Here is a 24,103-nt window from a genome sequence, read left to right as displayed (position 1 = left end):
TCAGTAATGTCGAGGTCTGGTCTCTGGGGAGGATTCATCCTTCCATCAGACCCGTTGTCACTGATTTTCAGTCCATTTCTTCTGTCATGTGTCAAACCTTAGCCTTTTCTCCCCATTTCATGACAACCACCCATCCATGAAGAACATTTATGATTACGTTCCAACTGACAGTCGATTTATTTATTTTTATCTATTCAACTTTTATTTAAGCAGGAAATCCCTTCGAGAAAACAGTCTCTTTTTCAAGGGACACGTAGCCATGAAGTCACGCTTTAGAAGCCAACACATAAAACCCAGCACACGATAAAACAGGGTGAAAAACACATTATATAATCTCAAGAGTTGAAAAAAACATGTTTTAGTTAAAGGAGTTTCAAGTAAAGCCTTAAAACAACCAAAAGACACCAGAAGTATAAGGTAAACACACGTCATAAAAGCTATTTATTGGGATTAAAAACCCCAATGGATCAGCAGTAGATGGATCAGCTGCCGTCCAGATGCATCGTTCTGGTCCTGTATCAGCTTTCTGTGGGATTTTTTTTAATATTTTTCCCATCACGACATCATTTTCAGATACTCTTTATCTACTGTAGATATTTTTTTAGACCTGCAACAGAACACACTGCTCACCGTGCCGAGATGGTGGGAATCACCTCAATGATGCAAAAACAGCATTTTAAGTTTATAAAACTGTTATATTTGGCACTTTTGCAAATGCAATGGTAGCAAATAATCTGATGTCTTATCAGTGCAGACAACTCTGGTTCGTTTCCTTAGTCAGGGTTCTTTTTTATGCTTGAACAACATTTACATATAAAAATGTGGTTCCAACCATAGACTGTATATAAAGAGATGGACGGAGTCTCCGTGACGGCACCAGCAGGTTTCTGAAGAGCTGAAATTAAGCTCGGTGGGCTGTTCCTACCGTCGCCATGTTGGCAGCGTCATGCGCGCCGTCTTGTCCGGAAAATACAAATATGGGCAAAGAGGTGGAGCTGAGAGGGCAGCCGTGAGCATCATGGCAGATGATTGACATCGAGTGAACTCCGAGCTTTCTGTAGCTAAAAACTAACCGAGCTAACTCAGAGATAACGGGAGCTACCCAGCTAACGGAGGTAAGCGTGCTAAAGCTAGGTCACATTGTTAACCGGCTACAAAAAACCGCGATTGTTTTACGTTCTTCTTACTTGAAGCCAGAGATTGGTACCTGTCAATCAAAAGGAAACGCCCCTAAATATGCTGATCTTCGAGTTTAAATCACTTTAAAACGGGCGAGTTAGAAAAAAATTCACCCCCCCCCACAGTTGTCATGAAGGTAAACCTGACCTTTAAACCAAAAATGGATTTTTGAACCAGGCTGTAAACATATTTATTTCTGCTGTGAAGTTGGTCTTTTTAACATGGGAGTTTATGGGGATTTGCTCTGTTTTGGAGCCGCTATCGGATGAAGGGGGAACTGCAGTTTTATGCACTTCCGCATAGGCTTCACTTTTAACCGCGGGAGGTTGCTGCTTGGTTCCAACAAAGCCATGACAGGTGGTGCAAGACTTCTACACAGCAGCATTTAAATAAAGGTCCTTAAGATCTTTTTAATACACCTTAAACACAAAATAAGACATTTTCTGGGGAAATAAATGTAAGAGTTGAATTTAAAAAAAAAAAAAGAAAACTGAAACATACTGAGAAAGGAGCTTAGCACATCACATCAAAGTAAATTGTTGGTTGTGTAAATTTCCACAGCACCTACATCCTGACTGAGAGGCCATTTACAAAACCAACATTAATGCACTACAAACTTCTTCATCATCAGACTCCTCTTCTCATCAGAAGAGTCCTTTTGGCAACATTTGAGCAGCAGACCCTTTCGGTACCACTGACCTTTGACTGAAGTGTCCCAGATAATGATTTTCAGACCATTCACAAGTTCATAAGCAGGAGCTGTAATTGCAAAACTAACCGTTAGCGTAGTGGTTTTGTCTGAGTAATTACACTGGAAATTCAGTGCCCACCCACAGCAGAGAAACTACATCTGCACTTATCTGTGTTGTTAAGTTGAAGAGCCTTTTGGCAGAATCTCTCGTTATCATGACAGGTCTCTGCAGTTGTAAATGGACACGCAGAGCTCCCCGTCTGTTTGAATCAATGTTTACTGAGTGAAGAGGCAGAGAGCGTCACAGCGCAGCCACTTAGACCGCAACCGTTTCGACCTGATTGCCCATGAAAAATTGACTTAACAAAAGTTGACGATATTGACACATTTCGAAATGAAAACTCCAGAGAAAACGTATAAATTCAAAGAGAGAATCGCCTGCATTTGACAACGCTACATCCAGCATCAGCAGCTGAACATGAAAGCAACACCTACAAAGTCAGATTTTTGACACTTCGTTGCCAACAGTTTCTAAGCATAACAAACTGTGCTTCACCGACGCCAGCATTCCTGACTCGCATGTGACTAAACAAGTGGATTTAGCTGCGGGTTATTTTAGAATATTCCAAAACAGATATAGAAATAAGTGGATTACTGTTTGTTGCAGCACCAGCTGGAGCGTTCATTATCATTACGTCCACCCCACCATATGGGTTGCAATTTGGAATCCATAATCCACCTCGCTGCCAGGTTCTTCCGAGCAGACACAGCAGATTACACGTCTTGTTGCTGTCCAGGACTAAGTTGCATCTTAAGAGTTAACAAATGAAGCTTTTGTCCAAAGAAAGAGAATGAATGAACGATGAGTTGCTTATTTCAGGCGTGGAAAATCTTCAGAAATCACAAAATACAGCTCAAATATTGAAACCGTAGAGTAAAAATAAATAAAAAATATGAGTTGGCCTATTTAACTGAAAGGGTGTAGGCGGAAGTGACAGCTTATTGTATAGCCCACACTAGCCCATTTTACCCTGATCAATTCATTTAATCTAATTAAAAGGAAGAGAAGCATGTTAACTTGCAACATTTTCTCTGGAAGAAGCAATGCAATTCCCTTTTAACCACTAATTTATAATAAACCAGCATCAACCTCGGCTTTATATCAAGCATTTATCCGTTTTACTCTTCAGGACGCCTGCCCTCATAACATCAGCGGATAAGCTTGCAGCAGCTCCATCTGACAGACGCAGGGCCAAGAGGTTGTTGGTGAATCAGGCAGAAATGTGGTGAAGAAGTCCAGTTCCGGGTGTATTTAGGTTAAACAAGATGCAGTTTCTGTGCGATCTGAGGCGATCAGGAACACGATCGGCCCAGCAGAGCATCTGTGTGTGGTTTGCTGTCAGATTGGAGGCGATTTTCATTAAAACAGAACATTTTAGCAGTGCGGCCATCATGTTATTAATACTTTTATCACCATGAACATTTAGTGTCCTGATCTGATGTCTCACATGATAAAATAAATGACAACAACAGTCCCTTTCTGAGAACAGCAACTGGCTCCGCTGATGTTCACTCTTATAGAAATGGACTATAAACAGGTCGCTCATCAATCACATGCTAAATGTTCTCCTTGGGCGACTTTCTAGGAGATTGTGTGTAACAAAGCAAGCAGTGTGTCAGGTGTGGCTGAATCTCCATGTAAATTCTAACTCAAACCAACTTCAAGGAGAAAATGAATGAATATTTCCATCCATCATTTAATATGGAGGAGGCGGTTTGTCGAAATAAAAACTTGCTAATGGAAATTTTCCTATTAGGTGTCATTTATATACAGCTCACCAGAAATAAACAACTCTTACTTTGATCACAGTAACGCTCTCTAACCGACGCAGTGAAAAGTTCCTTTCACCTTGTTTTCTAATCAAGCTGAAAATGTGAGACCGCTGAACGCACCCAGCTCCATTAGAGCTCGCTGGAGCTGCATGTGAGTCAGAAGCACCGACTACTTTGCCTTTTTCTCATCTGTTCTTGTCTTCTCGCCAGCCTGACAGCGGTGGAGCAGAATATTTCATTTATGGGGTCACACATGACACGCTAACCCATTTTGAAAGATCTATTCTCTGTGGCTTTTAACAACTGCTGCCTGTTAAAAGAAATATGGATTAAAAGAGACGCAAACGCTTTATTTTATCGACACATCAGATGCAAAACATCTCTGTTCGTACGAACATTTACATGTACATTTAGCTTTTTCTTTTTTTTTTTCTCTCTCTCTGCAAATCCCTGCGGCTTTGTTTGACGGTTGTGCCGCCGCAGATTAGCGGGGCCATGCCGCTGAAGGTTGCTCAGCATCCAGGAAGTCAGTAAGGTCATGTTTACAGGCTTGTAAAGCGATGCTTATTTCTAACTGGCAGCAATAATGAGTGCTCCATTCTGCATTTGTCCGGACGGCACATTCGATGCCAACCTCCGGATTTTCCCTGTGTCCATCTGTCCAGCCGATGCATGAGGGAGGAGTCCAGTGGAAACATGGACGGGAGTCATATGACTCAGCCACACGGGAGCAAGATGCCAAATGCTGAGCAGCAGCTCTCCTAATTACTACAATATGCTAAAACCTTCTAAGCTCTCCTTCAAGTTTCCCAAAAACAAGCTGACCTACATTTCTCCTCCTTGCTCTTTGAAAAAAAGGAAAAAGTTCTTAAAGCTTGAAGATTAAAATAGTAACTCCCTCTTCTCAGTCTGGCTGCAGCGTGAGGCAAATCCTCAATCCAGCCTGCAGTTTTCCTGCAAAATCCACAAGAATAAAAAAAAGCTGCATTGATTAAGAAATGTGCGCAACAGCAATGATCAGCAAACTATCCCAGATACAGTCTACCTGAAGCTTTTTTTTTTTTTTTACTGTTAAAAGTAACAGTTGCTATGGCGATGACAGATTAACGTGTTCTGTTGCTTTCCCGGGAAGTCGGTGACTGAACACACAAAGCGACAACAGGGTCAAGCTGAAAAAAATGGCAAACATGGAGTCCGCTGAGAGCAGGAATTCACGTCACCTCAGGTCAGAATCAGGAAACGAATCGTAGCACGCCGCTTGCAGGAAGTCGCGGTGAATAAGAAGGTGCTACAAGTGGAAAGTATAAAGGTGCAAATTCATCTCTGGTTGATAAAATATCTGCTGTATCCCAAGCGAGGCGGAAAATTTCATTTCAGCCAGAGGCAATCATCCGTTAAAAGTCTGCATCATTAATGTTCTGTGCATTTCTGTGAGAGTAAAGATTAAAGAGGCATCTCCATCCCTGCAATTCATTAACCCAACAGTTTAACCAAACCTTATAATTCCCATAAAAAGGAATACAGAAATAGTTCATAAAAGCCTTTCATAATTCCCTTTTTTAATGTGCTATCAGACTACAAAGACATATTTAGTTAGAGGTAGATGATTTAAAGAGGAAGCCGCCAGAACATGAACTGAACACAAATCCACAACGAGCAGCCTTGATGTAATCTCATCTGCATCTGCCACAAAGTTTTGACACATTTCTGTCTCTCGCTGCCTTTTCAGCCCGTTAACCTCATTTTCTGCATTACTTTGGAAAGTGCTGGAACATGGGACAAAGCAAACAGGCCCCAGGATGGCCTGTGTAATCACAGAGCTATTTCAATCATTTGAGCCACATTTGGAAAATAAGGTCACGTCCGCAGTCAACAGTGAGAGAAAATCCAGTTTTACACAATGGTGCTCTTTAGAAATAGAATTCATCTATTAGCAGAATTGAGATGGAAATGAGATTTAGAGATTTAGGCTGCCAAATGAAGCAAGCATCAGCTGAAGGGAACATTTTCACGGTTACGTCTGGGGGTGTGTAAAGTAGTAACCTCTCATGCTTTGAAACAGAAAACTATCTTGATGTCTGGTTCATGTAAGTGTTAGTAAGCATGACTGAGCTCATTACAACACATAAATGAAGCTGAAAACAAGTGAATTTACAGCCTGAACCAGTAATAACAGGCAGATTACTAACTTTTCAAAGTAAAATCTTAATTTTTGTTTTTTTTTGTGTTTTTTTTTTTTTTGTTTTTTTTTTACAAAATCTCTAAAAAAAAATACAAACAATGTATTTGCTATAGAATACCATGTAAAATGTCAGAATAAATGTAGTGCAGATGCATGGCTGGCTCTGGAGTGGGGGGGTTGGGATCTGTACCTGGGGGTGACTGTCGGTTACCCGGGTCTCTGGGTTCTCCTGGCCTTCCTCTAGCTGTAGGCGGGCGGGGTCACATTGGCATGATCACTCTTCTCTAAACACGTTCCACTCTGAATGTTCTGCATGAATGTTCTGCATGTGTCACAGTCACTGAGTCATCCAGCAAGTTTATTCACTAACAGCAGGTACCTCTCTTTCTGTCTTTTTGACTTAACTTGCTAGTTTCTGGTCTTCATGATTGTCAACGGTTTTGTTCTCCACGAATCTAGAGTTGGCTTGTGTGGGTGTATATATTTATGTGTGTGGGTGGGTATGTGTGTGTACTTATGTGTATGTGTATGTGTATGTGTATGTATGTATGTGTATGGATATGTATATATGTATGCATATGTGTGAGTGTATGTGTATGTATGTGTATGTGTGTGTATGTGTATGTGTATATGTATGTGTATGTATGTGAGTATGTATATGTGTATATATGTATATATATATATATATATATATGTGTGTGTATGTATGTGTATATGTATGTATGTATATCTATCTTTATGTATGCATGTAAGTGTACATGTGTGTGTATGCATGTGTATGTATGTGTATATGTATGTATGTATGTATATATGTATATATATAATGTATGTGCGAGTGTATATACATATATATGTAGGTGGGTATGTATGTGCATATACATGTATGCATTGATCTCTTTCTTTTGTTTTTTTTTTTGTTTTTTTTATGTTCTCTTTTCTGTTCTCTTTCTGCCCCTTTCCTGTCCTTTCCGGTCGGGTCCAGTAGCATAAACTCTGTAATACAAGCTATTATCCAAAACAAATTGAAAAATAAAATAAGAATCAAGAAATACAAGGGGATCATTACATCTACAAAAGTTCCCCTTGGCAAAATAAATTTGCTCAGCAGAACACAGCATCCAGAACATCAGTCTGCTTGCTTAAATGCTGGACAAGACAAAAAAAAAAAAAAAAAAAAAAAAAAAAGAATAAATGTAGTGCAAAAGGTGTCCACCAGGGGCAGAAGACAAGTATCAGATTGTAAACAACAGAGTTCTGAGCAAAGTTTTTACCATATTGACATGCAATAGGTCAAAAACTGTGTGTACTAAATATCACACAGTAGCTGTTAAACGGCTGAAGCCCGTTACATACAGGCAGTCCTTGGGTTAGGCGGTTCTCGACTTACGTCATTTCGACTTTACGACGCTCATTAAATAAATGTAGGTAAAAATAGACCAAGTTTTGAAGTTACGAGGGTCCATATAAGTTCTTACGACGCGTGACACGGAGGCTGAGACGGATTTTAATTGCCTTTACTGTTTTTCTATGATGTATTATACATGTATTTAGATAGTTATTTCGTGATCAAGGAGGCAATATGGGGTATTTAGGATAAAAATACAACTTACATGGAAATTTGGGTTACGTCGCAGCGGTATGAATCGGGCTCATTCATAAACCGAAGACCGCCTGTACTCCAAAAGATGTGAGGGTGTTTTTCTCATACGTGTGGGACAACAAGACATGGACGAGGTTGGGGACAGTTAGAAGGAGTTATTGTTATTACAATTTAGAGAAAAATGTATTAACAAGGGACAAAGTAAACTGGCCTCAGATACTGGAACTTGCAGGCTTTTTTCATTGATCCTGTAAATAACTAAACTTACATTTTAAAAAGCTCAACAAACGAATCAGAATAAAACACTTCAAGTCAAATTGTGTGAACGTGAAACATTCTTTACTAAAGCAATAATCACGTTTATGGTTAAATTCTGCTGACATTTTGTTTATTTAAAGTCCCATATAAAAAAAAAAGCAGCATTATGAGTCTGTATATGTACAGACATCCTGCAACAACAGAAGTCAGCGTTACCCTTCCATGTTCAGAAAGAGCTCATTCTGCTGTACGTGATCAGCCTCAGCACCAGATACTGCTCATCACTCTGCATCAGTTCTGAATAGGCTTTTTTTTTTTTTAATGATGCATATAACACATCCAAGTGCAGGATGAGAACATTTTTAAATGGAGTTAGTTTCACTGCTGGGTCACATACTGGTGAACAGCTGAAATACGACAGAAGAATCATTCAAACATCACATTTGGTGTTTTGTTAACATCCAGCAGTAACAGGCAGCTGCTTCTGTCTAGTTTCACTGCATGCTGTAATAGGCCTTCCAATGCATGCATTGTTTATCACTTGGTCAGAACATCGTGCACTTCACTCGGTCCTCCTGCTTTTGTAGCCATCACAGCACGAAAAAGTGTGTGAAATGAAACGCTCAGTGCCACTGCTGTCTCAGCTTGTTTATGCTGCGAGAAGGACTGTGAGTCACATTTTCATGGCTCCCATTCTACAAAAATGCAACAGGATGCAGCAGGACATCTTGGTATTTTTGGCAGGCTGCAGTTAACATACTGAAGCTTTGCTTATGGCCACTACTGTCATTCTTGCACGAGCAGCAAGCAGTGAGGTCACTTAGTTACTATATGCGTGTCATTTCTGGCACACTGCGATTCCCAAAAGACACAGAACTTGGGGGAGTGGAATGTTACATCAGCTGGAAAATATGATCGCAGCTAAACAAAACTGAGGGAAAAAACCGCAACTCCCTCTTGTGAAGTTTTCTCCAAAAGGTTGTGATGCTGCGTTTATATAAATGTTTTTGACCGATAAGTTAAATCAGACACACATTAAATCTTTTTTGGTGATTGCATGATCACAGGTTGAACACACACATGCACGCCCACAGAGCGCTTACCTTTCCATCTGCTTCCTACTAAATGTGGCTGATAATTCTCTGCAGGCGTGTTTGATAACGGTTGGTATTGAAATTGTTATTTTATTTATTCATTTATTATTTTTACCTTTTTTTTTGTTTGTTTTGAATATTGCCACTATTCTACTTATGTCTTGTTGTATTGCAGTACTGTAGTAGTTTATATTGTTTTGCGAACACTGTAACTTTAGCAGCTTAAACATGCTTTTCTTTTCTCTCTCTCTTTTTCTCCCTTCGTCTTCTTTTTTTTGTTCTTCCCCTGCCAGTCCAGCACGGCCATATCAACACTGACGATGATTACAAAATAAAATTAAAGAAAATAAAAAATAAAAATATTCAGATTATCAAGGGCAGCTACATACATGAGCAAATCTGTCTGGTAAAAATATTGCATGCAGATTGCTGTTCTGTATGCTGAGATGCTGGACAGGACAGGTTAAAAAAAAAAAAAAAAATCTTTTTTTTAGGGGTATAGTAACATTTTCACTAATCTAGCCACCTGATGAGACCGTCTTCGCTGACTACAGAGGGACGCACCTCGCTACTTAGCCACCAAGGCTTCCGTGTTTTATCAGGAGCTTCTTAAGCAAATGAAACCAAAACCTAAAAAGTTCAGAGGTAAAGTTTATTTAAGAGCAGAGAATGTGTTTTTAACCTCACGTATGCAAAGGCAACCTGCTCTGTCGAGTATAATTGTTTACATATTTGCTTGTGTGCTACACTTCACACTGGAGGATTCCATATAAGAGAACTCAGAAACAAGGAAGAGGTTAGCATTTGGTTCATTATGAGATAATAACAAAAAAAAAGAAAAAAAATCAACTCCAACACTATTAGAAACAGTATGTAATGCCCTTAAATCAAGTATTTAAACCCTGTGTGAACCCTGCAGCCTTACATCTGGTCAAACTGATCCTTTCACTGGCTCAACCAAATACTGCAGCTTGCAAACAAGAAACATTGATTTCTGAGGACATGCACAAACAATGCTTCAAACAAACACTAAATATGCATGGCCATGCCATGATAAATGAGCATGCATGTTATTAAAAGCAAGTATGTTTCCAGCCTGACAGCCCAACGCTCTTTTGTGCACAAGAAATGAGATGTTCATAAACATCCTGTGAAGATGCTTGTGGGAGATCTGTGATATTTTACTGACATAGCTTCATAGATGCTGCTTGATATTGTACTAATAAACCATTTTATCATGTTTTGGGTGCAGCTAGATGCCACTTAGGTTGTTTTTTTAGTCTCTTCAGACTAAAGACCTGCTGAGAAAAGATGTCATGCCCCTGGGCTAGACATTTACAAAAACATACTCTCTGACAAAAGGTTAGTTTAGCTCTGTTGCGTCAGAACCAGCAGTTTCCCCTCGAGGAGCGAGGAAGACAAAAGCAGCTTTTGATTTCACATCTTAATAGAGCCATGCTCTATTTTCCAATTAGTATCTATCTAATTTCAGATATAAATATGCTAATTTATGGCCAGTGTTGTAGATGCATGCAGAATAAAGCGGCAGTGTGAAAGATTTCTTTCATTTCTCAGCAATTTTTACAACTTTTATTCACCAAATGAGGTTTAATTTCTTTCTGTGCTGCGCTACTGTTTTTTTTTTCAAGCTGCTATTATGAAGCCAAATACATAAGAAACATCTTAACTAGGCAGGAGTGTGTTAAACCAGGCCATTTACAGCAATCTGCTGTTTACGTCTACACTTTATCCTCTGACGGCCGGCTTCACGCCTTGACATCTGACTGCAGTCCCGCTCACACATTTGTATTTTAAGCACACCAGCTTCATTTCATGTAAACAATTACCTATTGTGTACACTGACCATGCACATTTCATATAGCAGGCTTTTTGGTCAGTGTTTGTCTCATTCTACAGAAAGGCAAAGCAGATGGAACCACACTCGCTGAAATCAAATATTGTCTGTAGGGAAATAATAGGCACGCAGAAAAAAGCAAGCAGGCTTGGCACTGGGCACTGAGGCATGAGGGGACGTCAGCTGGAGGCCAAATTGATCGGCCTGCAGAGTCACAAAGCATCTCAAAGGTATAGTTGCTGTGTGTGTGTGTGTGTGTGTGTGTGTGTGTGTGTGTGTGTGTGTGTGTGTGTGGACATAGAAAGCAAGTGTCCTTTTCTGTCCTGCCCCTTCTGTCCTCCAGAATGTGCTGCATCAGCAAAGTGGGGTTGCCGGATATCTTACATAAGGCTCTCTGACTTAACTTTCAACTTGCGTAGTGAAATATTCACATAACAAATCTCTATGAAAACTCTCGTGAAAGGCAGCGACAAGCAATCTGGATGTCAGTCCACTGTGTTGGTAAATAAATAAGCAAAGAAATGCTGAATGGATTGCTTTGATTGTTAGGCTGTGCTGCACAGAAATTCAGGTTCCTCATATGATAAACCTGCATCACAAACACAAGGTTGGTGTCTTTCTTTGTCTCCTGAGGACGTCTTTGCCCTGCAGCATACTGAAGTTGAGAAACCACACTTCACAACTTTGTGTTCCAGCCTGGAGCGTCACATGACAGCAGCGCTTTGCTTTACGCCACCGCATCACACGCAAGCAAGTAGATATCAACACACTGGCAGATTTGATTCGCACCATGGCTGATTCAGCAAAGAAACCTAAGAGGACATCATGGGAGGAAGTGAGGAACAGAAAAGCAGAAAGTGACAGAACATGAGATAAAAGCCTAGATTTAACTGATTTCTGCTGGCTTTGAGGTCCAAAAGACACTCAGACTGGTAACACAATTCCATACAAACATTCATTCATGAATTTGCTGATATCTTCATCTTTCATTGTCAATCTAAACCAAAAAATGGATTTGTCTTGTAAAATGTTGTATGATTTCATGAGCAGTTGGTGCAAAATTTTCAATTTATGTTCCCGGTCCACTAAGAAATAATCATAAACTAGATTTATATGGTAGGCTGGCACAGCTGACACTGGAGAAATCAGGGTTCAAGCCCGGATAAATGCAGAGGGTTGCGTCAGGAAGGGCATCCGGTGCAAAACCTGCGCCAAAGTACAACCATGCAACTAGGGTTCAGGATCGGCTCGGTAGTTGAAAGCCAGTGATTTGCTGGGTTGACCCCTAAAGGGAAGAATATAAAAGGAAAACAATAACTCAAGCACAGGGTTGCAGCATCATGTTGCAGTTTCTCTTCTGTTTTTTACTACACAAATTCAATGAGAAGCTCCAAAAATCCAGAAACATGCAATCATAAACTGACCAATCACAAGGAGGTATTTCTGCACGACAGTTTAGCAAACAGGTGTGCACATCGGGTCTGGAAGAGGTGCACATCAAGCCTCTGCGGGTCTACGTGGAGCAAATGGAACATGTATTAATCCAGCTAGGGTGCATTTACAACAGGATCCGGTACTCTTAGGGTCCCGGCTCAGATGGGGTTTGCAACAACCCAAGTTTGCTTCCTCTTTCCCACTTACTCAAACAAGAGTTACTGAGGAAGAGGAGAAGACAAACAATAAGGAGGAAAACATACTAATCTATTTGTTAATGCAGAACCACTTCTGTTTCCCCCACATCAGAGTAAAACATGGAACTGCATCAGATCCTAGAGGTCTTGGATTGACCTGAATTTCTCCCAACCAGAACAGCTTGTTGTCCCACACGTTTATGTTTTGTTTTATTTATGCACAATGCTCTACGTAGAACCCACAATGCCCTTTGCTTTGTGGTCCGCTTCCTGTATTTGGTTCACTTGAAACAGACTGAGACTGGTGACCGGTCCAGGGTGACCTGTTTCTGCAACCCTTCATTGGAACAAGCAGTTAAGATTATGGATGGATGAATGGATTTTCAGTCAGGATTTTGAGCTCATCATAGCACAGAGTCAGCACTGGTGAAAGTCACCAATGATCTTCTCATGGCCTTTGATAAAGGACTCTTATCCTGCGAGATCTCAGTGCCGCATTTGAAAGCATTTGTCACAACATTCTGCTACAGCGGCTGGAACTTGTTATTGGAATTAAAGGGACCAAATTAGACTGGCTTCAGTCACATTTATTTGACAGACTTCAGTTGTTAATGTAAATAATGATGATAAATGATGTTTTCCCTCACACACCAAAGTCACGGAGTTCCTCAGGGTTCTGTACTTGGACCATTACTTTTCACATTATATAGGCTTACCTTAGGTAATGTCATCAGACAGCATGAAATAAATTTTCATTGCCATGCAGATGATACCCAGGTTTACTTCAGTTTGTTAGATTACAAAGATTTATTACAGACATAAAGAGCTGGATGACTTTGAATTTTCTCCGTTTAAACTCAGATAAGACTGAGACTTTTGTGTTTGGACCTGAAAAATTTGGGACAAAATTTTCCAGCTAAGTAATTAATCTAGATGGTATTAATTTGTCTTACAGTGCAGGAACCTTGGAGTTATTCTTGACCAGGATTTGTCCTTCAGCTCGCATTTACAACAAGTTTCTAGTATTGCCGCCTTCTTGTTTTTCTTCTTGCTAAAAATACTGCAATTCCTTATTTATGGGCATCGCAATTATGCCTTGAAAAGCCTCCAGCTGATCCAAAATGCTACAGCAAGGGTTCTGATGACAACCAGCGGGAAAGATAATATTTCTCCAGTTTTAGCATTTCTCCATCAGCTCCCTGTTAAATCCAAAATAGAGTTTTAAATTTTTCTCCGCACATACAAAGCTCTCCATGACCAAGCTCCATTGTACATCACAGATCTCAAAGTTTCATTTATTCCAAACAGAGCACTTTGCTGTCAGACTGCAGGTTTATTTGTGTTCCAGAGTCTCTAAGAGTACAGTGGGAGGTAAAACCTTTGGCTATCAGGCTCCTCTCTTATGGAACCAGCTCCCAGTTTGGGTTCAAGAGCCAGACTCCCATTCTATTAAAATCAAGCTGAAGACCTTCCTTTTTTTTTATATAAATCTTATGTTTAGTGGTGGTCTAGCCACCCATTAATTAAGCACCCATCGGGATGTCTCATCCCTCTGCTCCATATTTTCCATGTAGAAACATATGACAGTATTGGCATCATTAACGTTTTTCTCTTCTTTCTGCATGTCTTCCTGGATAAAAGTTGCAGTGCATGTTGGTCTCTTTCCTGTCCGCTACACCCCAACCATTCGAGGTAGATAGCTGCCCTCCCTGAGCCGGGTTCTGCTGGAGGTTTTCCTTTCTGTTAAAAAAAAGTTTTTTTGTTTCCTTTCCTCTGTTGCTTCATGTATGCTCAGGATAAGAGATTTCATTGAATCTTTACTTTGATCCAATCTGTTTCCTTGTCAATTTCCTTATCCAGGCTATTTATTTATGAACTGGCTCAAATTGCTGTGTCTGTAAAGCAGGTGTGTCCAGCTCCAGTCCTCAAGAGTTGTTGTGAAGTGGCGCTATATTACTAAAGCTGAATTGGATTTAACAGAATTAAATTAATTGGATTTCCCCAAGAATACTTCTTGACATTTACTGGCCAAATGGATGCTCAATCTGGTGGAGACCAATGTGATCCAAAAAGGATTCTTTTACTGATTATTTGACTTTAACTAGGGTGGAGTCATGATAATTGTAATTGCAGTTTTAAGAGAACTATTGTTTGCTTTGCAAACCATTATCCATGTCCATGATCCCCTTAGGAAGTGTTATCAGACTTTATAGATCCTCTTTTATTTATGTCTTACTATTTTCCTCTCAATCATTAACTGTGAAATGTTATCCAGGTAAACTCAACGAGCCACCATAAAAAAAAACCTGGATGGTGAATATAAGGAATGTTTATGTGGCCACATGAACTCAAACGAAGCTTTTTAGTCTTGTTTAAACTGACAAACATTGGTACAGCAGGCAAGGGAAGCAGGACAAGATCAACAAAAGGGAACATTAACAATGAGGAGCTTTAACTGCCCCTTATTCATCCTACTCTAAATTCCCGCAATGTGACCATCCAAGTCAGCCGGGGGGACAAAAGAGCAAGTGTCTCGCTGCTGCTCAAAGTGACATCTCAGCACTCTCGCCTCCAACAGGCCTAAATATGACAGCCTACTGGCTCCAGCTGCCACTTGAGGGCCCGTTCAATCCCGCTCTGTCTCTGAGAATGGCCCCATCTCTAACAGCACTTAGCCTCACGTCTGTGGGCTGATGTGTAGAAATGCAACTGATGCCCACTTCAAAAATACCACGATGAAACGCGGCTCGTCGCCCAAGGGTTTAAGAGCTGAAAGGCTCTGGTGGCAGTGCTGGTGCAGCGTGAATGATGATGCAGGCAGGACGGAGGTCTGAAGAGGCTTTTAGGAGAAACGTCCATCTGTAGAAATCGGTGCGTAATTATGGGAAGACATTCAGATGCCCCGAGCGATAAAAAGGCACGCTGACTGCTCATTTAATTGGCTCTCAAGCTGACTTAATGCTGCAGTTCACACTCACACTAAGGATCTCAGACAGACACTTATGAAGGCGGCTGAGAGTATATAAGGACTATAAAAAGGGACAGTTCTCAGCATCCCCTTCATATTCAGGTTAGGGTTGTTCGTCCTTACAATTAGGATCAGCAACAACCCAGATTCTCATAAAAGAAGTGGGATATATATCAACGGGATCCATTCCACCACTCTGTAAGTTCAATGCTTCAGGACCCTCCCTCACCTATGATAGCTGATTATCAAGCATCTCAGCGTGGAGCGGCACGTGTCTTGAAGCGAGTCTGAGAAACGTGAGATCAGTGTCGAGGCAGCACTTCTATAAGCCTCCCACCATAAAAGCCTTGGGCTTCAGAGACCTCCAAGCCACAGTGAGCGGGCTCTATGGAGGAATGAGGAAATTACAGGAGCAATCGATAGACTCAGGTGAAGGCCACGATACACCACCTTAAATCAAAAAATTCCACGTAATTGCCACGGTTCGGTTGAAGAGTAAGGAACCCATGTGAGAGAAAGAGAAATGAGTTTCTCCTGCACACTTAGGTCATATTTAAACTTATATTTCACCATCAAGATGAAGTACAGCTGCTCACAATCAATCTGAAATATAGAGTACTTTCCTATAATTAAAACTCAAACTACATCCACTGAGACCTGATGGATGTAGCGAATAAGCGTCGATGAACGTAACATCAAACTAACCAGCCTGCAGTTCAATGCTTAACTACTTCATCAAGTTTCTGTATTAGAAGACAAGACGAAGCATCATCACAGCACCTCAGGACAATTTTAGCCCCTTATTTTTTCCTCTTATTACAAACTATAGTCATCTACATGCTGAGAGCTCATTGTTATAACACCCAGGTTGGAGGGAAGAGGACCTGGCTGCAGAAAAATGCCACATTCATGAGTTACTCAGTTTTTTATCCTGACTTTTGGCTCTGACACGTCTTTCCTGCTTTCTTCAATTAAATGAAATACAATTTACTTCAGTGACATTTAACAAATCCCCAAACAGATATTATACTGATTGCAGTATCACTAAAAACCACATTGGGATCATTTATAAAGCAGGTGTGCAGAAATTCAGGGTTCTACGTATGATTCAGTGATCAACAAGCCAACTGTGCTGATCTGAATCGAGAAAAATTTATCAAACATGGATGCAGTAAGACTTCCTTGAGAAACTTTATGTGTTCCTTAATGCAAATCTAAACTCTTATGTAGCTTCTTTTATGTTACGTTAATATCACAAAGCTCAATAGAGCATGTGCACCAACGTCACCACACAGAACTGTGGGATTGATCCAACACGTTGGAGGAACCAACCAGTGTTGTGTTTACTGCAGTGAAGCAGCGGCCGTCGTCTTTTTCATCTGTCTTTGCCGAGTTGTGTACTCGGCTGCAGCAGCTGCTCTTGTAAATACACAAACAGGAAATTAACCAACGGATTTGCACCGGACATTTCTTGTCTTGGAGGCAGAGCAGCGGAGTTCTGCAGAAACTTTTCCAGGTGAGGTAGTTTTGGCTCTCAGTGGTTTTCGGTTTTAAATCGCCGTGTTTACAAAGTGGTAAGATCAGCTGGATGAACGGGAAGATGAGAGAACAGGTGAGGTGGAACACCTGAGAACTCACATAGATGGGTTCCTCCACCAGACTGGGATCTTGTTGTTTTCTGATTAACACGAGTCCCAGTGCCACTTACTGGTTTCAGAGCAAATCTGCCAGCAGGTCCAGTAAATTATTTTTGGTGTATTTTATTGTTGTTTACATCAACGAATGACCTTCCACTTGATGTTCAAGGTGTGTTTCCATTTCACCTAGAATTGCACAAAAAACTAAATATCGTAATAAAAAACCAGTAATGAAAACACCCACATTTAAAAAAAGTCTCAAATATCGCGAAAAAGTTTTTTATGTTCTCATGAGGCGATTTTTCAGTTGTTGCGATATAAAGACATATGTAATAGAAACTACTTTTTCACATTTACGTGTCCCTGGATGTGGCGCGGGGGGTCATGACCAGTTTATTTCCGGTAAAGATGGCACAGTGTGGAACAAACAACAGTGAATTTCAGAGTTTTAGAAAAGAGAATGAGGGAAAAAAGTTTGGAAAAGCTGTAGCAAATTCTCCGCAGCAAATAGAAAATGCCAAAATAACACGACGCGTAAAATAACCTCACATAAGCCGCAATTCTCATAAAATCTTCTTAAAAGAACAAGATTTTACGAGACTTGAGGCTAATACGCTAAACACTGTTCAATAGAAATCTGCAAATCGCAATTGTTGTTTGTTAAAACTTATAAATAAAAAAAAAAATTGCGAAAAAATTTTATGGAAACGCAGCTAGACACTGAAACAGGTGGGAACATGTTTAAACCTGAACTTCATTGTTCAGCAGCTCGTGACAACTCAAAAGGTCACGTCTCCCGCGATAAAAACGTTTCTTCCTGCACGCTTTAGATACAATTTTCATAAACATAATAGACATGTTTTTAAGCATAGTTACAAGTGAGAAAGCTGAAAGTGTAGATGTGAACAGCAATCGATTGTCCCCCAAAATGGCCAACAAACTCTGATGATGACATACAGGATGTGACATCATCTATTTTGTTAACAGATTATTTTTGGTTTAAATGTCTGACTGAGGTCAAAAGTAAAATCATGGCTTTAGTTGCTTTTTGTGATTTAGTATAAATGAAAGTGACTTTGTTAAAACGTGAGGTTGTCTCTTAATGATTGGTGACTCTTGAACTGGACGGATTTTTCGTAAGCGGATTTTGGCGTGAATCATTTTCCACTGGATCAATATAATATTGCATCATGACTAAATCTGTGATTTATATCATGATTGTACAGAGTGTGATCCTTTTGGAACAGCCCGTATCGCAGCAGAACGTGAAGAAGCCTCTGACTGAAGACACTCGTTTCTTCATTATTTCTTGTAGCGGATGAGTTGTCCGTTATGTTTGGCTGCATACTGGCGCCAACAGTGGGGGCTGAATGATTTGCATATGAGTTTATGCATCATTCTTCTTCTGCACAATCAGTTCAAGAAGTTTCAACGTTAAAAAAGTTGTTTCTAATGTTATCGGGTTTTTTTGTTTGTTTTTTTCTTTCAAAACTATCACACCATCTCTAGTATCTTTAAAGGGGTGCTATTATGGTATTTGAAGTTTTCTGAGCTTTCTACAGTGTTACAGTGTTGAATCCTCATCAGACATGTGAACGGCACTGTTTTTTATCACCTAAATGCATGTTTGAGTTTGAGTTTGAGTTCCAGCACGCTCTCCGTTCGGTTTCCATGGTGACGAAAAACGTGTTGTTTTAGAGAGTTTTTTCTACTTGGAAATCCTTGTGACGTCCCGGGGGATACGGTTCGGTGATTGGTTACCTTCTACTGGTTAACAAGGGCATGTACAAATACATCAGGCGGGTGGAAAACGTCGGATAAAGTTATTTCCAATGATTGCTGGTGAGTTTACCAAAGAGACACATCCTGCTGCATTCGTTGCTGTGGGTTGCTGTTTTCCACTTCGTTTTCAGGGTCTGATTCAGGTTCCAACATGTAGGGCTGTATGCTATGTGTTGACATTGTATTTTGTTTATTTTTATTGAGTTCCTATTAGCCTAATCCTTCTGTTTATGAGATGTTACAATGACGGCGAAAGCAGTTGCGGTGCGCGCTCCCGATGTAGCGCGGTGGCGGGAGACGGGGCTTAATGCGGAAGAGTCTCAATCCACTCGTTTTGCCCACAGGCTGATCTGACAGCCTACAGAGAGGGTCGGTCTGAAGTAAATAAAGCCATTTGGGACAATAACTCGATCAATCCCAGCCCTTCTGGGCTCAGAAATAAAAATAAATTAGCCTGAAATGCACATAATAGTTCCACTTTAACTAAACCCAACCAAGGACCTTTTTTTTTTTTTTTTTTTATTTTTTTTTTTTTTTTTAAATGGAAATGATGCTCCAAAAGTTCCACATTAAAACACTTGAAAAACAATCTTTGCTTAATTAAAACATGACATATGTTCAGTTTGCATGTCAAAGTGAAATGTGCAGATAGTTTCTGAGATGTTGCTTTAGCTTTTTACACAATAACAATACATAAAGAGAGGAAATCAGGCTCCAGATGGATAGAAAATGAACAAACTTCCCAGGAAAATCAGCCTCATTTCAGTTTATTTAACCAACTTGTTAGGCTGACACAACAGGTTAAGACAGCTGATGTGTCACCCGGTCAAGCAGACTTCCTCCTGCCTAAACTCTGACAGACAGTAGTCGATAAAAAAGCTACAGCCTCGGTCCTGAGTCACAATTTACGCTTCACGCCGTCAATGAAACCTCTGAAGCGTCTAACACATGCGATAAAGAAGATGCGTACAGTAAAGCAGCTTTCCATGACAACCCACTCCACTCATGTTGCCAACTGTTGTGCGGGGTCACTGAGGATTGAACGCAGGATTTTAGTTACAGCCACCATTTATCTACTTCTCCGCTGTGCTGAGTAATATCACAGCTATGCTATTCCTGGAAATGAATTAGTCTTATTTCAGCTAAAAGCCATGCAATGTACTGTCCATTGAAGGTATTAACTTAAGAGGATAGAGAGAGGCTAAGGAGAGACATTCATCAGTTTAAAAATAAAAAATAAAAAAACATGTATGCTCCACTCATTCCCATATTAATTAAAGCTTTTTATTCCTTTCTCTCTCTCTCTCTCTCTCTCTCTCTCTCTCTCTCTCTCCAGCGGCTGACAGCTGCTGACTGAAGTCTGACAGCGGGATGGTAGTCTGACCTCTTCTAATGAGGTTTTGGCTGAAGAGGGATTGTAGTTATATGAACATTATAAGTGCAAGGTTATTTAAAGTTAAGTTCTTCTTAAATCAGCTGCAAAACATTAAGCCGTCCGTCAATTGTCTATATCTGCTCTACACGCAGGCGTTGAAGCCGATCCCAGCAGCAATCAGACAGGGAGCTGGGTACCACCTGGACAGGTCACCAGTCCATTAAAATACCTTAATATCTTGATTAAAGGTGGAGTATATAAAATTTTCAATATTTTCAAAATAAATTACCTAAAAAAATCAATCATAATTAGTTTTTTTAAAACATGTAGGTTCCAGTCTGTCCATATTTGATACGTTATTAAATTACAAGTTTAATTAATGACAAAGACCCTTCTTAAATGTTTGTCTACCAGTAAAAAAAAGTGCTTTTTGTCATTAATTAAACTTGTAATTTAATAACGCATCAAATATGGACAGACTGGAACCTACATGTTCAAAAAAACTATCTAATTATGATTGTAGTTATTTTATTAGTTAATTTATTTAGAAAATATTCAAAATCTTACATACTCCACCTTTAAAGTGAATTTTTTAGGAATTTTTTAAGCAGTAATGTAAATGCAGATTGAAAGCAACGTCTTTTACAAAAAGACAAGTATTGAATGAAATCATATGTGGCGGCTCAGTTAAATGGACACTTGATTGACTTTATGATGGAGTGTGTGGCGCTAAAGCTGCTCATGCAAACTGTTTTCATTCCCAGTAAATCTACTGGCATCTTATTTCTCTCAGTAAACAAATAGTGTATGATGAGAAATATAACTAAATCCAGGGAAGTAACCTAAAGAAACCAGTTCAGGGTCATAGAGGGGGAAAGAAAACAAGTCAATCTCATGTCTGAAAGGCTCGAACCAGAAAGAGCATTTCTCTAAACATTTGTTTTATTTATGATTATGACCTCCATTTCTCAACGCCAACATCAGAGTTGCTGCGTTTAGTTTTAGGTCAGAAGTTCACAGTGGATCTCAGCTGGGGTAAATGCCCTGATTTTGTGATTTCAAAGAGCATGATTATGATCCGAATCATCATTTAAGAGGTTCTTTCTTTGCTGATCTCCCTGTTTTTCACCACAGCCTGGAGGTTTTTGTCAACTTGCTGACTGAGACTGAGGAGCGGCACTGATCGGACACCTTTGTCTCAGCTCCCTCCTTGTCTGAGGAAAAAATTGCATCTTACAGTTACATAACCTATTAATTAGATCAACAAATTCAATTGAACTTATTTATGAAGTGCTTCCAGCATCTCAGAAGTGAAGATTTGCAGACAGTTTTCATCTTGAATGTCTGTGTAAATTATCATGTTTGTGTTTTATAGTGGTGTCTGAGTGTTAAAATACCCACATGTTGTATACATTGCCTAAAATTCTTAATTATTGTCCAATGTCTGATGATCAGTACCATGGCAACAGTTGTTTCTTGCACTCCTGTTTGTTTGAAATCCTATCAGTGTCAGAGCTCCTGCTGTATGTAATGCTGCGATGGATAAAACTATTAATACAAATCTAACCTGAGCAGTAAATCTGCTTTTCTCACTGGTGGCTCAAAGTGTGAAAACAACCTCTCCTTTCCTGAGAGAGTCAGAGGCACCAAATGGTCGCTGTGGTGCAGCCTGGCACAAGGGCTGGTCTATCCTGCAGCTGATTGGGTGATTATGAGCTTTTAAGGGCAAATCTGCACAATTCACACCTTTCTAAGCTGCACTGAGGGCTGGAGCTTCAGAGTTTAACACAGCTGGCCCTACAAAAACACCCACAGCGGTTTGAACATCTTTTTGTATTTGCATCAACACAATACTGCAGACACCTGGAGAATCCAGTTGCAGGCCTGCATGGGCATCCACTTGGCATCATGGCACAGCTAGCCGGTAATGTTAGCAAAATGACAGGCTGCAAACACTGGCTGTAAAGTTTAAAGGGACAACCAGATGCTGCGTTGCAGTGTCTTACCTCGGGATGCAGTTCGGGGAGGATCCGTCTATCTCCCACGTTGCGAACAGGTTCATGGGTACAGGTCTGTTGAGAGCCCCGCTCCCCGGGAAACTCAGCCGGCCGCTTCTCTCCGCCATGGTTCGTGGGTCGGTCGGGACTGTCCGACGCCGAGCTGCGGGTCCGTAAAGACCGGTGCGGGTCCTCTCTACGTGTGCGTTTCAGTGTTTTTGTTTCCGTGAATTCAGAGCCGTCACGCGCTCAGGTTAGTATCATGTGGATGGCGAAGGACGAAATCATTTCTCCGTCCGCGTGGAGTCGGGCAGGTCGATGATGGGTCTTCTGTGCCGGGGAGGGACTGCAGCGCGGCGGCGGGACTGCGCGGACCGTCCGCCGTGCTTGTTGTGCCCACCACGCTGCTGCTCCGCCGGTATGGGGGGTGGTTAGTGCGCACAGCGGCGGTGGGGAGGGTGAGGAGGTCCTCCTGCTGTTTTCCCTAGGAGGAACTAAACTTAGGCATGCAGCACATTTTTAAAAATATATCAAAAACTAAAATAGAAATGTAGTGTTTTCAAAAGTTTACAATAGCAATGAAAATAGCAAAACACAATTAGACTAATTTTTTTATCACTTAATTATTGTTTTATTTGTTTTATTAACCTGCATTCGGTTAAAGAGATAGTATTCAGGGAATGATGTATTTCGGAGAATGTCCTTGTGTGTGCATGAGCTTGTGTGTTGGATCCTCCAACTCAATCTGTTGGTTTCCTTATATAGGCTATTATGAATTGGCTTTCATTATGTTTTTTTTCTCTGTCTGTAAAGCGTTTAGAGATGGCATTGCCATGATTTGACGCTATATAAAGAAAGTGGAACTGAATTGAATGAGTGTGTGGAAAGAGCTTGTGTCTTTATTGTTTTTAAATGTTTTGTTATCTACTGTTTGTTTTAATCCCTATGACTTGATTTTATCTTGTAAAGCACTTTGTGTTGCCCGTCGCATAAAAAGTGCTCAAGAAATAAAGTTTGATTTGATTAAATATCTAGTTTACATTTACAATGATCGTCTATATATTCATTTAAATGAGATTTTAGGACTGAAATTAAGTTATATTATCACTCCCAAAAAAATTGCTTCAAAGTGGATTAACTACTGTAAATACTTTAAAATTCTTCCAAATGTTTCTTACCAATGAGGCTGATTTTTACCCTGCTGTTGTTACTATCTGTAAGGTATTTTCAGCTATTTTTTCCCAGGAATTATTACATAAAACAGCCATAAAGGGTGTTTTAGCATGTTTACAAGTTGGATTAATGTTGAACATAAGTAATCTTAATACATTGTCCAAGGATCAATAAATTACTATTACTATAAATAAATTATTAGTTGTTGTCATTGTAGCTTGTCCATACAATACAAAAATCATGTTATTAGTGTTTTAAAATAAGATAAGCTTTTATTTATATAGCACTTTTCATAGACACAAGGTCACAAAGTGCTTCACAACAATAAAAACATAGAAAACCTGCAACCTGTGGGGGGAAAAAAGAATTATAGTTGTTTAATAAGTGCTGATCATTGTGCTGCTGTCTTGAAGGTGGGGTAGGTAATGTTGGGGAGTCAGCAAGATGTGAAATGGCACCCTGTCTTGGCTCCTCCCCCTCTAGTTTTGCTCCTTACATTATCCAAGGCTTTTTTATTCGCAGCTTTTTCCACCAACGATTTTCTCTTCCTCGGCTGTTTAGCAGGAGTAGGCAAATAAACCAAGCTGGGTCGGGGAAATTCTTTTTCATTTTCTCAGCCATGTTTGTTTTACAAGTTTCTTCACTACAATGTATTTTCATCCTAACCTGCTATTTATATGCAGGGTGTGGCTATCGGGTATGCAATGCGGGAGGAGAAGGAAGGGAGCCGGGAGAAGAAGCTTACCAAATATAAGAAATGAACAACTTCAATTCGGTCCGAATGTTTGAATTGGTCAGAGTTTTTACAGATTTACAATAAACTGAGGGGTCTAACTATATTTCTTATT

General features: G+C 40.1%; 1 protein-coding gene across 2 annotated transcripts in view; it reads right to left on the bottom strand.

Annotated features, from left to right (window-relative positions):
• The window catches only part of pacs2 (phosphofurin acidic cluster sorting protein 2), an 86,849-nt gene extending 64,441 nt beyond the window's left edge, over nucleotides 1-22,408 (bottom strand). For both annotated transcript variants that reach the window (XM_079262179.1, XM_079262178.1), the window contains exon 1: nucleotides 22,092-22,408. In XM_079262179.1, coding sequence (XP_079118305.1) covers nucleotides 22,092-22,210 — 119 coding nt within the window. In that variant the 5' untranslated portion in view covers nucleotides 22,211-22,408. The remainder of the gene's footprint in view (nucleotides 1-22,091) is intronic.
• Between the last annotated feature and the right edge of the window lie 1,695 nt (nucleotides 22,409-24,103).

This window comes from Telmatherina bonti (assembly GCF_933228915.1).
Source record: "Telmatherina bonti genome assembly, chromosome: 22".
NCBI lineage: Eukaryota > Metazoa > Chordata > Actinopteri > Atheriniformes > Telmatherinidae > Telmatherina > Telmatherina bonti.
Note: the sequence above shows the minus strand (reverse complement) of the source record. Positions and strands in the feature narration are given on the sequence as shown.